Below are 15,275 nucleotides of genomic sequence, written 5' to 3' on the forward strand. Positions count from 1 at the left end.
ATATTAAGCAACAACAAAACTGTATTCGTTCTTTTGCCAGTGATGATCTGGAACGATTTATGGAAAATCAAGGTGCATCCAGCCCAGGTATCCTCATTTTAACAACAAGTCTCAGCAAACCTTTCATGCGACTGGAAAAGTATGTTACTCTCTTGCAAGAGTTGGAACGGCATATGGAGGTAAGGGAAGGCAAGCTATTTTAAGCTCCTGTACAAAGTATGGGCCTCTGCTCTGGAGGAAGCAGCCAGTCTGCCTCCAAACTAGCCTTACCGAGGAGTTCAGAGAAAACCTTGGTTTCAAAATTTAGTTGATCTAGTCTTCCCTCTTCCTGGGCTTTTAATGTTCCTCTTTATACAGCTAAATAAGAAGGGGACATTCTTTTTTTTTTTCCCTCTGAAGATTTTTTTTACTTATTTTTATGTATTTTTTCCAGCTTTATTGAGGTATGATTGACCAATAAAAATTGTAAACATTTAGGTTGTACAATGTGATTTTTTTAAAGGTGTACAATGTGATGATTTAATATACATGTACATAGTCAAATGATGACTGCAGTCAAGTCATCATTAACATAATTAACACATCCACCACTTCACATACCTACATTTCTTATTTTTTAGTGAGAACTTTCAAGATCTTTTTTTTTAAGCAACTTTTAAGTATACAGTGCAGTGTTATGAACTGTAGTCATCGTGCTGTACATTAGATCCCCAGGACTTATTCATCTAATAACTGAAAGATACCCATACTTTACTATTAAATATTCATGATGGTTCTCCCTCCCCTCTTTTCTCCCAGCCCCGCTCCTATTGCTTCTCTCAAGTCGCTGCTCGCTGGTTGACTTAGGTTTTCTTCCGCCCTCTTATCTGTAGATGGTGGTTCTACAGAGAAATCTTCCTCCAAGAAATCTTCTGTTGCTTTGATATATGAACCAACTTTCTTGTGGGAGATAAACAAAGCAAAACAGCATCAGAAAATGTACAGAACATTTTTCATTATAGACAAGAGTGTTTATCCCTAGAGCCCTGTGGTCGTTCAGCTTTCTGACTCTGGATTACAATGGAAGATCCTGGCATTTGTTTAAAGATGAATAAATGGGTCCACTCTCAGTTCCTCTCTCTATGCAGCCATATATCTCCATCAAAGCCCTCTCACATTTTTGTTTATAAACATACAGTTTACTTGCAGCAGCTGTGCCTTAGCTATCGCCTTTTCTAAGTATTCAGATTTGCCATGAGGCCTGAGAATTGAGTATTTTTGCCTCAAGAGCCCAAATCGTCTTATTAAAAGCCAATCAACAGGGGTAGCTTCTTGAGCCGTACTTGTGTGATGGAGCGTGGGGGATGGGGGCGTGGGTGGGTGAGGAGGGCCCGAGGGGTGAGGCTGCATTTACCCTACTTGTTCTTCCTGTGTCTGGGGAAAGGTTTTGAGGTTTGAAAAGGTTTGATTATCTTTAAAGAAAAAGGTTGCACGCTGCTGGTCTTGTCAGCATTTGTAAGGATTGAAAGTGTGTACTCTGAGCGAAACCACATTCTCAGGTTCTTTGGCCTGCCAGAAAGCTGGAGGCAGTGGGGAGCCAGAGTGAAATTTCAGTTAGGGCCCAGGAAGATGTTGACCTCTGGATGGCTTTCCAAAAGCTAAACCAGTTCGCTGGACCGTTTGAGGTTTGCCCTCTCCTTGTTTATCACAAAAATCCAGAAACCAGTGGCCTCAGTTTCTATAACTGCTCAGTGCTGAGGTGCAAATAGAGGAGATAAAATCCCAGGTGCTCCTATTGCCTGGCTCCTCTGTCTTGGCCCTTCTTGTCTTGGAGCTTGTTTCCACTCCTGCTCCATGTGCTGGGGGGTCGCCTACCTTTGGTTCCCTTTCCTTTCCTACCATCAGATAATACATACCCTGAGTACAAGTTCACCATCTGGTGAGACACTGTATCCAGCTTTCTGATCATTGCTCATGGCTGTTGGCTCATGGTAGAGTACAACTTGAACTGCTCAGTGATCAGCTGATTTGGAGAAGGGTAAATTTATAAAGGAAGATAACCTTTCTTTTCATAAGCAAAGCTGTTCTTGGCTTAGGTCAGACCCTTAGTCTACTCAGCTCTGTATTTTATCACCCAAGGCTGATTGAAGAGCAGATTTTGTCTTCCTGTTACTCTAGCTGAATTCCAAAGGTTAGCTGGACATCTCCCCCAAGGAGCCCCACTTTCCCTTCATAAACAGCTGTGCAGATGTGGATTCCTCAAAGCCATTTTTGAACCTGTTCACTTTTCAGGGTTGTAAGTACCGTGGAATTGCAAACCGAATATAATAAACTTACTGAAGAAGGAGCACATGAGGTGAAACCTGGAGTTTTTTCCCGTCTGCCATGTTGAGTCTGCTGAAAGAAAATGGAGGCGGTTTAGGAAATGAGATTGGATTGATTTTTCTGTAGCCACCACTCTGTTTCTACAATTCCCTACCTCTTGTCATTTACTAATAACATGACCTAATGATGCCGCCCCCAAATGATTATTATTTATTATCCACGGTATAACAGCAGAGAGAGAAATGGGAACTCTTGCCTCAATAACTGTGCCTAGTATGTTGTTACCAAATATGTAATGTGTTCCCAGCTGTCTTAATTTCTTCATCATCTAATCATTAGAGGTACTGAGATTCCAAATGCGCAAATGCTGTTTTATTTTTTAATCTTGAAAGTAGCATACAGTGAAACTGATTTTTTTCTTTTGGGGTACAGTTCTATCACTTTTAACACGTGTATAGATTTGGGTTACCACCGCGACCATCTCAATACACAACCGTTCGATCATCCCTCAAAATGTCCTCTTTGGATCTCTTTGCAGCCACACCCTCCTCCCACCACGAACCCCTGGCAACCACTGATCTGTTCTCCTTTAATGTTGTTTTAAAATGTATTCCCTTAATAGGATACGCATCCAGATCACCAGGATATTCTGAAAGCAATCATAGCATTCAAAACTCTCATGGTAGGTGATGCTCTAAAATGATAATTCTCCATTTTGTATGCTTTGTTCCTAAAAGAGTCACTTGTGTGTAATGTTTCTTTCCTTCTGCAAAGGTCTCTAGAGTGGAAACAGTAAGCTCTAGTGACCGTATCGCAGTGATTGTTTCATTTAATGTTTTCTTCCAAACATCATGCTTACCTGTGAAAGGTTGCCAGGCTGAGGGTGTAAAGCACTCACATTTGAAGTCTCTGCCACATTAAGCATGGCTGTGTAGGTGGGGGGTTTCCTTTTGTCTCTTTGTCTTTACCCCCGAGTTGCTCACCTTATGTCTGTGCAACTCATCCTTCACTGATTGGCATCAATACTGGATTCATCTACTTATGCCAAAAGGTGTGAGTCTATTCTTTGCATGTGAAAAAGAAATCCTTCATCAAATCTTAAAGGAAAAAAAACCTGACTAAAATACAATTGCTGTATATAGATTGTTATCAAAGGTAACTTTATCTTGAATCTCAAGCATGAGGGCTTAATGTCCTCTGGAACCCACTGCTGTAAAACCACTTGGTGGCATTTTAGGAGGAAAGAAAACATTATTTGGGGTGATTGATTAAGTTGAGCCTCATTTTAGACATTTCTGTAATATTCCAAGTGATGGGGATCGATGTTTAGTTATTGATTCTTGCTGGAAGGTTGTGATGCAGCATTCACCATCACCTCATTTTTATTGCTGTTGAAAGATCTGTACCTGACGTGTCCACAGTTAAACAGCAAGTTGAAGACCAGAGTGTTAGGTATCAAGTTAAAATTGCTGTTGTAGGTAAAACATAGTGGAACATTGGCAGGTTGACACGGTTCAACCTAATAGAACAGCCCACTGAAACCCATGGCATTTATTATTATTTGTGTTCCTTTTCTTTTTTCCTATGTAAATTGAATATAAAATGTCTGTTCTGAAAAATGATATTTCATTCTAATCATTTTACATGTTGTAAAACTTGCTTTGATGGCTATAGTATACTTATTCCCATTCTAGGTGCTTCAAAAATACATGTACAGTGAACTTATTTCTTCAAGTTTCCATTTACCTGAAAGGGGCAGCAGAGATTTTATGGAAAACACACCCCAAAACTATGACAGTCATTTGGAAACAGGAACATAACTAACCATATACTTATTTTCATATTGAATTTGGAATGAATACTAAATTATTTTAAGATAACTTCACATTATCTGAAGCAGCGAGAGATACATATATGTATATATATATATATGGTATATACTATATACATATATATAGTAGTCATACCCCACATTTTATTTCTTGGCTTGTATTTTCAGTTTGCAGTTGTGAAATTCAGTTGTATCATTTTTTTCCCAATCCTTTTAGGGATTAAAAATTAACTTAGTACTTTTTCATAGCAATCTACTGCTGGTCCCAAAACAAAGTATAGGGCAGTGCATGTGTTTCATTATAAGATCAGTTTGATTGACTGTGGCATAAGGAGTTTAACTGTCTCTTTTTTGATAACGCTTGGAGTCATTTTGTAAATTAAGATGTTACGTGGTTGGAAACTGAGTTAGAAAAATAAAATTGTTTTGTAACAAAGCAGGATTTATGCAAAGGTAGACAAGATGGAGAGGAGCTGGAGCAAACCGGGACACCAAGCAGCAGATCTGAACCTACTGGCCCTGTTTGATGTAATTCTGCTACTTGTCTCCCCTACTCCTTGCAGGGAGGGAGAGGCAGTCCCCTTGTACCACTTTGTCTCGATGTTTTGACATAATGAGAAGTAGCTCTTCCTTACAAAATGCTTAGGGGCTGAAGGCTAGAGATTTAAGGTAGTGGATCCATCTGTCTGTCCGGAATGGACCTGGTGATGGGACTTGTGGTGAGGAATAGGGACTCAGTGGAAATCTGAGGGTCAAGAGTCGCATCTTACTTTAGCCTTGTTTTAGGCCTGTTTCAGAAGAATTCCTATTTCAGTATGTTCTGCTTTGGTTCTGTAGGGGCAGTGCCAAGATCTCAGAAAGAGAAAACAGCTGGAGTTGCAGATACTTTCGGAACCTATTCAGGCGTGGGAAGGGGAGGATATTAAAACCTTGGGAAATGTGATCTTTATGTCACAAGTAATGGTGCAGTATGGAACATGTGAGGTAAGAGGTTTCAAATCTCAACACCCTTTCTTCCATCTTTTATATATTTCTTCCTTTATTTCTTCTTCCATCAAGGTCAAATGCTCAAACTTTTCACATCAGGAACTGAACACCTTTTCTTTGCCCAGCCCTCTGCTTGGTGCTGTGGGAGGGAGTTAAGAGAAAAGAACAGCCATGATCTCTGCCTTCAAAGAACTCATTAGAGACAGGTTAACACTCAAGCTGCAACTAGAAAACAAACCAAAATAGTCAATGCCAGGTCGTGCCACCCCAACAATAGATTCCAGAGCAGTTCAGAGAAGCAAAGACTGTAAGGAGGTAGGAGTTGAGGAGGGGACCCTGGAGAGAAGGGGGGAAGGTTTCATTCTTATCTCAGGAGAGAGCTAGAATGTGGCCTTTCTTCTTCAGGGCACTGAGGCAGCCAGTTTACTAGGAGCAGAGGAAGCATCCTGGGCCGAGTGAAGGGGCGAATCGATTGAGTTTGAGAGAGGCAGGTTGTGAAGAACCTCGGATGTCAGGCAAGGGTGGTTCAGACGGACGCACAGGAAACCATGCGAGGCCTGAGTAGTAGAGAAACACAATGAAAGGGGTGTCTCTGACAATCCGGCAGCTAAACTGGAGGGGATGGGTCTAGAGATGGGCCAGCTGGGTTGGAAAGTGGTAAATACCCCCCAGGAAGGTGGTGGCAGAGAGAATGAAACTTAAGGAGCAAGTCTGAGACCTGTTTAGAAGGGAAAGCCTATAGGAAGGGGTGAGCCAGAGGCTAGAGGAGATGACGGATGTCTTTTCAGACCTGGTAACTTTCAAGTGATGGTAGGTATCCAGGTGGAGATGACGTGTAGGTATAGAAGTGTGGGTAGGAGGTCGGAGTTAGAGACAGAGGTTTACATGTCCCTGACAGATGTGCCTTCTTGGGAAGTAAACATCCAGAGAGAAGCACAGAAGCCTGAAGATGGATTATGTCTTTTAGGAAGGGGGTGGGGTAGAGGAAGAAGGTTGATTACATCACCTGGTGTGATTTATCGGGTGTTACAATCGTCTTCTCCCTCCCCAGACCTCTTCCTCTACTCCCTGACAGATCTCTGTCAGAGATTCATTACTTTGGGTTAATGTGGTTACCAAAGGGGAAAGGGGCAAGGATAAATTAGGAGTTGGGGATGAACAGATACACACTACTATACGTAAAATAGATAAACAACAGGAACCTACTGTAGAGCACAGGGAACTCTACTCAATATCTGGTAATAACCTAAAATGAAAAGAATCTGAAAAAGAATATATATCTGAGTCACTTTGCTGTACACTCAAAACATTGTAAATCAACTATACTTCAATTAAAAAATTGGAAAAAAGCAATCTCATTTAAAATGCAGATAGCCTGGGGAAGGTTAATGCAGTGACTCTTAACAGTCTTTCATACCTCTGGTATAAACCTCCTAGGTAAAGCAAGGAGGAATCAGTGCTGGAAAAAGAAGACAAAGCAGAGACTTCCCTGGTGCTCCAGTGGTTAAGACTTCGTGCTTCTAATGCAAGGGGCTTGAGTTTGATCCTTGGTCAGGGAACTAAGATCCCGCATGCCACGTGGCATGGCTAAAAGATTTAAAAAAAAAAAAAAAAGACAAAACAGAAGATAGAGGAGAATTAGGGGAATGTGGTATCATGGAAATTCCAGGGGGAACATTTGCAAGTGGTCAGCCTGCTGAGTGCTGCAGAATTGTCAGAGGTCAAAGAGTATGGAGACTGGGAAGAAGCCATTGGATTTCTCTAGAAGGCAGTGATTGATGACTTTGAGAGAGTGGCAGGGGTGCAGTTAGGGAGGGATCAATGGGGAGAAAACAAAGGCAGCAAGTAATTTGGCAATAAAATGTCAAGAAATAGGGTGTTATGTCTAAGGAGGCACAGGGGCAAGTGAAAGCTTATGAAATGGACAGGAGATGTGTATATGCTAAAGGCAGCAGAAAAAGTCAGTTAGACAGGAGAGGCAGCTGGAAGCAAGAGCAGGAGATGAGACCAATCAAGAGAAAGATGCGAGAGAACGCAGAACACTTGTTAGAAAAATTAGCCTCAAAAGGTTGCTCTTCTCAAGCAGGAGGAAGGAGATGGAACCAGGCATGAGGGTGATTGTAGCTAAAATGGCTGGATGCGCAAGCCCAGCGTGATCTTTGGCATCTACTCATTGCATATCTGTTTAAGGGATTCAGAGAAGCCTTTGTGTGCAAATTTCCTTTAGTGCCATTTAAAAAAGTATTTTCTTCTTTGTTTTGTATGAGTATAATAATTATTGTGTAGTTACTGATTAATGGTAATTTTAGGAAGAGTTTAACATACATGTTAGGGCTTAAAACATTTCCTATCACCTGAAAACCCCCTTATTTGGCCACTTTTCAAAGTAAAATCATTTTTACTTTGGGAACATTGAGACTTACGTTGCGTTCTGGTTGCAGCTTGGGCAGGAAGGCATTAACTGTGTGACTTTTCAGGCTCACATGCTTGGGAAACATGCATGGTTATTTGTATTTAACTGTTATATATAGGAAGGAGACAGATAAACGGGGCGGTTATATCCATTTCAAAGTAAAATTAAATGAGTTTTGTACTTTTAAGTTGGGTATGTTTTTTTAAAAAAAATGACTGTTTCATTGCCTTGTATAAGATCTATGTTACAAAAATGATTCCAGAAATTCTTAACAAACAAAATGTGCAATTTCTATTTTCCATTTAATCTTTTTCTTTCCACTTCAGGAAAAAGAGGAGCGGTACCTCATGTTATTTTCGAGTGTCCTGATAATGTTATCTGCAAGTCCTCGGATGAGTGGCTTTATCTATCAGGTTAGTAGATTTCATATAAAGCAAACAGCAAGACCTGTAATGAAAACAGGTTTCCATCCAGATGCAATATTTCCACTCCAGTGTTAAAAGCTCCAGCCAGAAAAGGCAGAATGTTCTGTCTGACCCTTCATGTAATTAAACAGTTTATAAGAGCAGATGTTCCTCTGTCAGAGACCTTTGTGTTAGCATAATGAGTTTATCCTGAATGTCCACTGCTCTGGTTATGAGCTAGGTTATGAATGTGTAAATAGAAATCGAAGTAACTAGGTAAACTAGCAGTAGCATTTTCCAGGCCCATATCATATCATTATTGTTGAGAAAGTATAAAGCTGAGGCGTACCGCTATGGTTGTCTTATTACAGCCACACCATGTGACTCAAGTTTCTGAGATGGAAGTCATTCAGCCCCTTACAAAATTCAGCTTCCTTCAGTCTGCTCCCAAAATTTGGAATATTATGTTACAGTTGCCTATCCTATCTTGGCCTAGCCATTACTAATTTTCATGAAATTTGAGTTTCTACTTTGTTTACTGATTCTCATGAAAACGTGTTAGAAAAGTAAACTGTGATTAAATCCTGACTTTATGGTTTAGGGTGTGTTAGCAAAATACAACCCACATTTTCCCCTTGCTCTCTTGTCTGATTAAAATTTAAAGCAGGGAAACATATTCTCTATTGACAGACCAGAGAAATATGTCTCACCATAATTCAGCAGTGATTCCTAAGAAGGTCAGAAACTCTAGCAAATAAGCAGAGACATGTATAACCACAGAATTAATGGCTATGTTCTTTGTCTGGTAGGGAAAAATACCAATAGCAGGAATGGTGGTGACTAGATTAGATGAAATTGAAGGGAATGACTACACATTTGAAATCACAGGTAGGTAATTTTCTCTTCTTCATGTAGCTACTTCAAATTCTTTTTGGAATGAAGTGGGGTTTAAATAAATAAATGCTATTATTTTCTGTCATATAGTCCATGAGCAAGTTTTGCATGGGCATGGCAAAGTATACTTCATTTCCTGGGATTATCAGGCTACAGCAGTAGCAGGGAAGCCTCCTGGTCATTCAGAAGCCTTGGCTTTGCCATTAGTTTCAATCTTCTCTTGCATAAGAGCTACTTGTTAGAGCTAAAAGATAACAAAATGGACGGATGTCAATGCAATTTTCTCTCCCTTCCATCTGTTCCCTGGTGGCAGAGGAGCCAAAGATGTGCAGTTTTATCAGCAATGTTATCACCAGCCTATGAATTAGCAAGATTCGGGCGTGTTTCTAAAAAGTGCTAAAAAGCCATGGAACTTTCTTCACAAATTTAGCAAAATGCCACACCTCCGTAATGCTCCATGGCATTTGGGCCTATTGTCCCTTTTGCCAAACCTGTTTGATATCCACGTAATGGTTGTACTTTTTTTTTTTTAAGCTCTTTATTGGAATATAATTGCTTTACACTCTTGTACCAGCTTTTGAGGTACACCAAAGTGAATTAGCTGTATTTATACACATATCCCCATATTCCCTCCCTCCCGCGACTCCCTCCCGCTCTCCCCGTCCCGGCCCTCTAAGGCATCACCCATCATCGAGTCGATCTCCCTTTGTTCTACAGCAACTTCCCACCAGCTATCTATTTTACAGTTGGTACTGTATATATGTCTATGCTACTCTCTCACTTTGTCCCAGCTTCCCCTTCGCCCCCTGCCTCCCCAACCCTGTGTCCTCCAGTCCATTCTCGGTTGTACTTTTTGCACTGACACGACACGATGGCCAACACTGGGATGCCCGCCACAGGCCTTACCCCCTTCTTTCCCAGTAGGGAGCCCAAGATCTGGTGTTGGCCTAAAGACTGGAACCAGTCTTAGTTGGATCTTGCTTCATCTTTGATATTGGGTAAAGCAAGACAATATTCTCATTTTAGAGTATGAACTAGATGGATCCTGTACTTAAATTTTTGGACTGTGAGTTTGGTAAGAGTGAAGTTTTATACTACTTCCAAGATTCTGTAAGCAGTAGAAATCTACGCCGGTTTTATAAATCAGATATGAGCATTCATGTCTTTATTATCACAGCGTATCTGCTCCTGATAGAGGAGTTTCCACAGGGTTAGCTCACAGGGATGAAAACTCCTGAAAATAGACACCCAAGTCCTAGCTGCATGAAGCGTGTTTGTGAATGAGGCAAGCCCAAGGTCCTCCTTGCCTTTTGTTTCTAAATGCTCCTAATTGGGTGATACAGGTAACATGGTAGAGAGATATGCGGTCCACTGTGGCAACAACCAGGACTTCCAGGATTGGCTGGAGCATCTGTACAGGCTGACCCGAGGACCTGCCTCTTGCAGTTCGTTATCCAAAACATCATCGTCATCTTGTAGTGCTCATTCCGTAAGTAGTCCGTCTGTCCTGTCCAGGGATTATTGAGTCTCTTACCAAATCCTGCCTGCTGAGGACTTACAAGAAGTGGTGAGCATGCCCTTAGCCTTTGGATAGTCTGTATTTGTAGGGTTTGAAGTACAGTCAAACCTCACTAATTCCAGTTTCTTGTTATGGAGGGAGACCCATCCCAATCAACACAGAGTTTGGCTTAACGGGTGTGCAGCTTTGTTCAACAGTGTTAAGGTACTCCAACTAACGGCTAGCAAAGTTTTTCTAACCAGAAGTTCTGCTAAGACGTTTTAATGATAAACAGGATTTATTTTAATTAGCAACTGGTTATGCTTATGTTAATGATGTGCTAAGTCAGAAGAAATAATTTAGCTTCATAAATATTTGAACATCTCCATGCAACCTCATTTATGCTATCACATTCCCTCACTAACATTTAAGGGTAAACTTTGAGCGCTGCCCCTTTCCATCTTATCATAGATTTAGAATTCATGTAATTTGAATTGATGAGATTTTACTGTACTTGCTGAGTGAGACTGAAGATGTGCTGTGTTGTCTGTTAACACTCAAACCTGTGATGCCCAAATTCCAGTTTTGAGCACAGTGTGTGGTGGAAGGAGCAAGGGCTTTTGGCATCCGATCTGGGTTAAAATCTTGGCTTTGCCAGTCACTGGCTAGTTAATTTCGCTTTGCTAAAGTTTGTGTTCAGTTTTTCTGATGAAATAACCTATCTAAGTGCCTGGTTGAGTGCCACACACGTGACTGAACTCATTAATGTTGACTGTTAGTCCACTCTCCTCCCTTCTAGGGGAGAAAACACCTGACTTGAATGAAATTCCAAGACAGAGTGGGGGCAGGATCTTGGGTTGTGGGGGCAGGATCTTGGGTTGTGGAGTCAGTTTTGTGCCGTTCCTTAGAGACCCCATAGTCTTGACTGGAAAACGCCAGTTCTCCAACTAGAGACTTGTTTTCCCATCTTTTCCTTTCTGGGGCTGGCTTTGTGGATCCAGCGAAGCTATTCTTCTCTCACTGTGTGGCCCAGGGTCGGGTTCAGATGGCAGATTGCCAGCATCTCATCAGACATTTTCCCAGTCTTTTAGCTCTACCGGACAGCCCCGAGGACCCTTGGAGCCTCCTCCAATTATAAAACCGTGGAGCTTAAGTTGTCTACGACCTGCGCCTCCACTTAGACCATCAGCAGCACTAGGTTATAAAGAGGTAATTTTGCTACATATGGTAAAAAATGCTTCTGACAAGCTGATTTAGTAGCTTATTACAAAGAGTTCTGTGGGAATGTGCTAGGATTGATGATAGGTGATACATGTCGGTCAGTGTTGAATTGCCACTCAGTGATTTTTTTTTTTTATTTCTTAATTTTCCGTTTCCCCATTGTCCATCTACACATATTTCTTGAATATCCACAGGGTTTCTGTGCACTGCCTCAGCTTCCCTGGTCTCCTCCTGGAGTGTCACTGGTTTGCCTTTATGATGATGTGATAATTCTAAAAATCAGTCATAATGTACACACATCTCAAACAAAAGGCACTTCATTGGCTTTGAATTGCTAACCAAGCAGTCCCAATTCTGCATTTTGAATCATTTTAATCTATTAAAATCAAATCAGTAAAAGTCTTATTGGCACCAAGCCATGGGTCTGAACTATGAAAGTTTGATTTGCTACAGTTGGAAAGAGAAAAAGAATTTAATAAAGTGTCTTTTAAAGGGAGGCTTCTAAGCGACAACCCTAGAGGACATTTGATATTTGGGTAGAATGGGGATTTCAAGATTTTTCTCTTTTGTCTCAAAGTTGCAGTCAGGAAATGTCAGTCACTATCTTCCGTAACTGTGTGGAGTGTTACCTTTTCCATCCAAACGGTGGTTTTTTGTTTTGTTTATTTTTTCCCTAACATGTTTGTCATCGTTTCAGCTTTCAGAAAAAGATCCTTATTTATTAGTAACTGTTCTTTAAGTAGGTCTTACCAAGTGAAGATTTAAGTTTGTGACAGTTATGAGACGAGTCTTAGAATTATGGTGCAAAAGCAAGCATATCTTTTTGTGGCAAATGTGTGTTTTGACGAGTGATGCAGACTTAGCACAATTTTGAGTTTGATTTAAAACACCATGCTATTGTTTCGCTTAATTGTTGCCTCCAATTCTTAGTGCAGTAAAAGTAGAACAATATTTGGATACAGGAGGATTTTTTTGATCCTTTCAACGTGACATGATAGGAGAAATAGTCCTTGAACGGAATCATTATCATGTACCTCTGTTCAGAATTTGGCCAGGAAACAGCCCCACAGGTTGGCTTTGGAAATTGACCGGTGATTCCTGCAATCATCCAATTTTCTCCTCTGATTACCTAAACCAGGAGTGCCACTTCATAGTTACCTCAGTCCCCTTTTTAATGATGGATATTTTGTAATTATCAGTTACTAAGTTCAAATTAAGGTGAACTTTGAAGGGTAAAGTTGACTTAATCCTTCACAGAACTAATCCATTAAAACTAAGGCATGATCACTTTGTTTCTGCTGGGAGAAGAGGGTTATTAATATATTCCTACTATGTAGTGTGTATTTCAGTTATTTTCAGCATTTGGTTTTCTGCACGGAACTGTATTCCTTGGGCTTTTGCATGATGATATTGCATCTGAAACTAATGTGGGAAACGATGATATTCTCTCTGTGTAATTTATGATAACACTAACATTTCAAATGTTGTTTTAGAATTATTGATAAATGGATTTGGTCATTATAACCATCGACCTCTCACGCTCATCTTCTCTTTCTTTACATATTCACTTTAGAGGATGTCTTATATCTTAAAGGTAAGGGTAGAACAATATCTTTGGCGTATAGTGACATCATGTAATGCTGTGCTGTAACCTTTGATGAATGAAGCTTTCCTTTATGCTTGTTTTGTCCCTTGTTACAATTGGTGGCTAAAATATGAAGATACAATTCTGACATGTAAGTACTTTCTTCAAAAAAGCAGGCTCTTGTGAAATATGTACGAAAATGTCATCTTATAATGCCTCTAAAATGTCTGTTTTCCATGTGTTTTTTTATATGCTGTTTCTATTTTTTCCTGTTATTTTTGTCACGTGTGAGTTTTTCATGTCTGTCTATTTTCAAGTCTAAGTGGATCACTGAGGCTAAGTGCAAGAAATTAAATTCTTTGCCGTATTTATTTTTAGGGTAGTAATTGTTATCCATGCATCCTGTATATACATTGCATGGGAGATTGGAATAAGATGGTCGCTGTATACTTGGGTACTTAATGAGCACTTTTTTAGAACTGCTGGTTATTCATATGGCAAGGGCAAATCCAGTAATTCATATCTCTTTTATCTACTAATTAAAAATATGACTTTGTAGATGTATGTTTAAGCTTGGCTGTAGGTACATTATGCCTAACCCCAAATTACTTATCATTTGGCTCTTCTCTCTGACTACAGGGAATTTACTTAGTCTCTCTGCCTTAATTTTCCTGTCTGACAGATGGAAATTGACATTCTTCTTTGTGGGACTGTCGCTAAGGAGAATTTATTTAAATAGTTTTGAAGCTCTTTGAAAAGCGGTCTATACCCCATTCATAGTAGCAATTGTTATTTCATTCCCTTAAAACTATATCAGTGGGGAATATAAACCAAGTTAGGAATGCTGTTATTTCTCTAGGATTGCCATCCATTACTTTCTCTGCAGATGGTACCCTAAAGGCATTTGGCCTCCTCGAGAAGCCACCGCATCTGCAGTAGGCCCACGCCATTCTTATTCCCATCTCTATGGCAATTGAGAGGATAATAGCATTGCCTCGGTTTTATTTAACCTTTTAGAGTTTATTGGAGCCATTTTTATTGTGTATGGTATTAAATGTTGATACCCTCCTAATTGAGACTGTCAAAATAAGAGAGAGCCATTCTATTTAATTTCATTTGCTCTTTTTAATTTGTTTTTGGGGGAGAATTTTAATTCATAAAGAAACCTCTATCCTTACAGGAATCTAGTAAAAGCCCCAAAACGATGAAGAAGTTTCTTCATAAAAGAAAGACCGAAAGAAAGCCATCGGAGGAGGAATATGTCATCCGGAAAAGTATGTGTTTTGTACTTTTAGAAAGTTGGTTATGGACGAGGAATTTTTTGAAAGCAGAGGATTCAAGCAGTGTGTTCTCAGCATCATCTTTTACATAAAGAAAAACACATGGGAAGCCTTGGCCACCTTTAAGATTTTGGAATAAGCTGGCTCCTGATGCTTTTTATGTTGTCTTGGGCAGACACCATCTATATGGTTCCCATGTTGGCTGTTTGGCCCTACCTGGTTTAGAACCACTATAGGGACCCATTTGCTACGGATACACTTTTTTCTCTCTTCATTTCTGATGCCTGATATATTTGCCCTTACCGAGATCAACTAAATAGACCCGTAGGCTCAGATCCTTCTGGACGTTTAATGTTCAGTGATGTTCTCAGTTAGTCAAGGAATCAGCTTGCTGGCATGTAGAAACAGAGCTGGATTCAGAGACAGACTGCAAAGTCAGTCAGCCAGTCAATACGTACAGCTTTGCCTCTGTGGCTGGGAACAAGGTCCTCTGGAGCACATGTGAAGGAGTAAGTGATATATCACAAAGGGGTGACAGAGCTGTGCTGGACTCTAGCTTCTGCATCTCCCATCCCCCACCCCACCCCTGGATGTGCACATCAGCATGTTAACAGTCATTTCTAGAATGAGTTGCAGGGGGTTGTGGGGGAGAATCAGTGACTAGGCTGGCTGGCTGGGGAAAAAATGGTGGGATTAATGGTAGAAAGCTTCCTAGAGAAGGTGAGCCTTGAAATTTTTTTTTAATGGGTCTTTTCAATTTTATTTTGTTATGCATAAAATATTTAAATAGATGATACATAAGTATTTGTACAAATTATATATTTCCTGAAGATGTCTGTTTCAACAATTAAGATGCCC

The 15,275-nt window shown here is 40.3% G+C and overlaps 1 protein-coding gene across 3 annotated transcripts in view; it reads left to right on the forward strand.

Moving 5' to 3' along the window:
• The window catches only part of ARHGEF6 (Rac/Cdc42 guanine nucleotide exchange factor 6), a 108,405-nt gene that overhangs the window by 82,353 nt on the left and 10,777 nt on the right, over positions 1-15,275 (forward strand). For 2 of the 3 annotated variants that reach the window (XM_057718565.1, XM_057718567.1), the window contains 9 exons: positions 41-179; positions 2,927-2,986; positions 4,973-5,119; positions 7,862-7,948; positions 8,749-8,827; positions 10,177-10,322; positions 11,415-11,540; positions 13,126-13,146; positions 14,318-14,411. In XM_057718565.1, the coding sequence (XP_057574548.1) occupies positions 41-179; positions 2,927-2,986; positions 4,973-5,119; positions 7,862-7,948; positions 8,749-8,827; positions 10,177-10,322; positions 11,415-11,540; positions 13,126-13,146; positions 14,318-14,411 (899 nt within the window). The remainder of the gene's footprint in view (positions 1-40; positions 180-2,926; positions 2,987-4,972; positions 5,120-7,861; positions 7,949-8,748; positions 8,828-10,176; positions 10,323-11,414; positions 11,541-13,125; positions 13,147-14,317; positions 14,412-15,275) is intronic. The other variant, XM_057718566.1, reaches the window with a different exon arrangement.

Source organism: Hippopotamus amphibius, chromosome X, assembly GCF_030028045.1.
Source record: "Hippopotamus amphibius kiboko isolate mHipAmp2 chromosome X, mHipAmp2.hap2, whole genome shotgun sequence".
Classification (NCBI taxonomy): Eukaryota; Metazoa; Chordata; class Mammalia; order Artiodactyla; family Hippopotamidae; genus Hippopotamus; species Hippopotamus amphibius.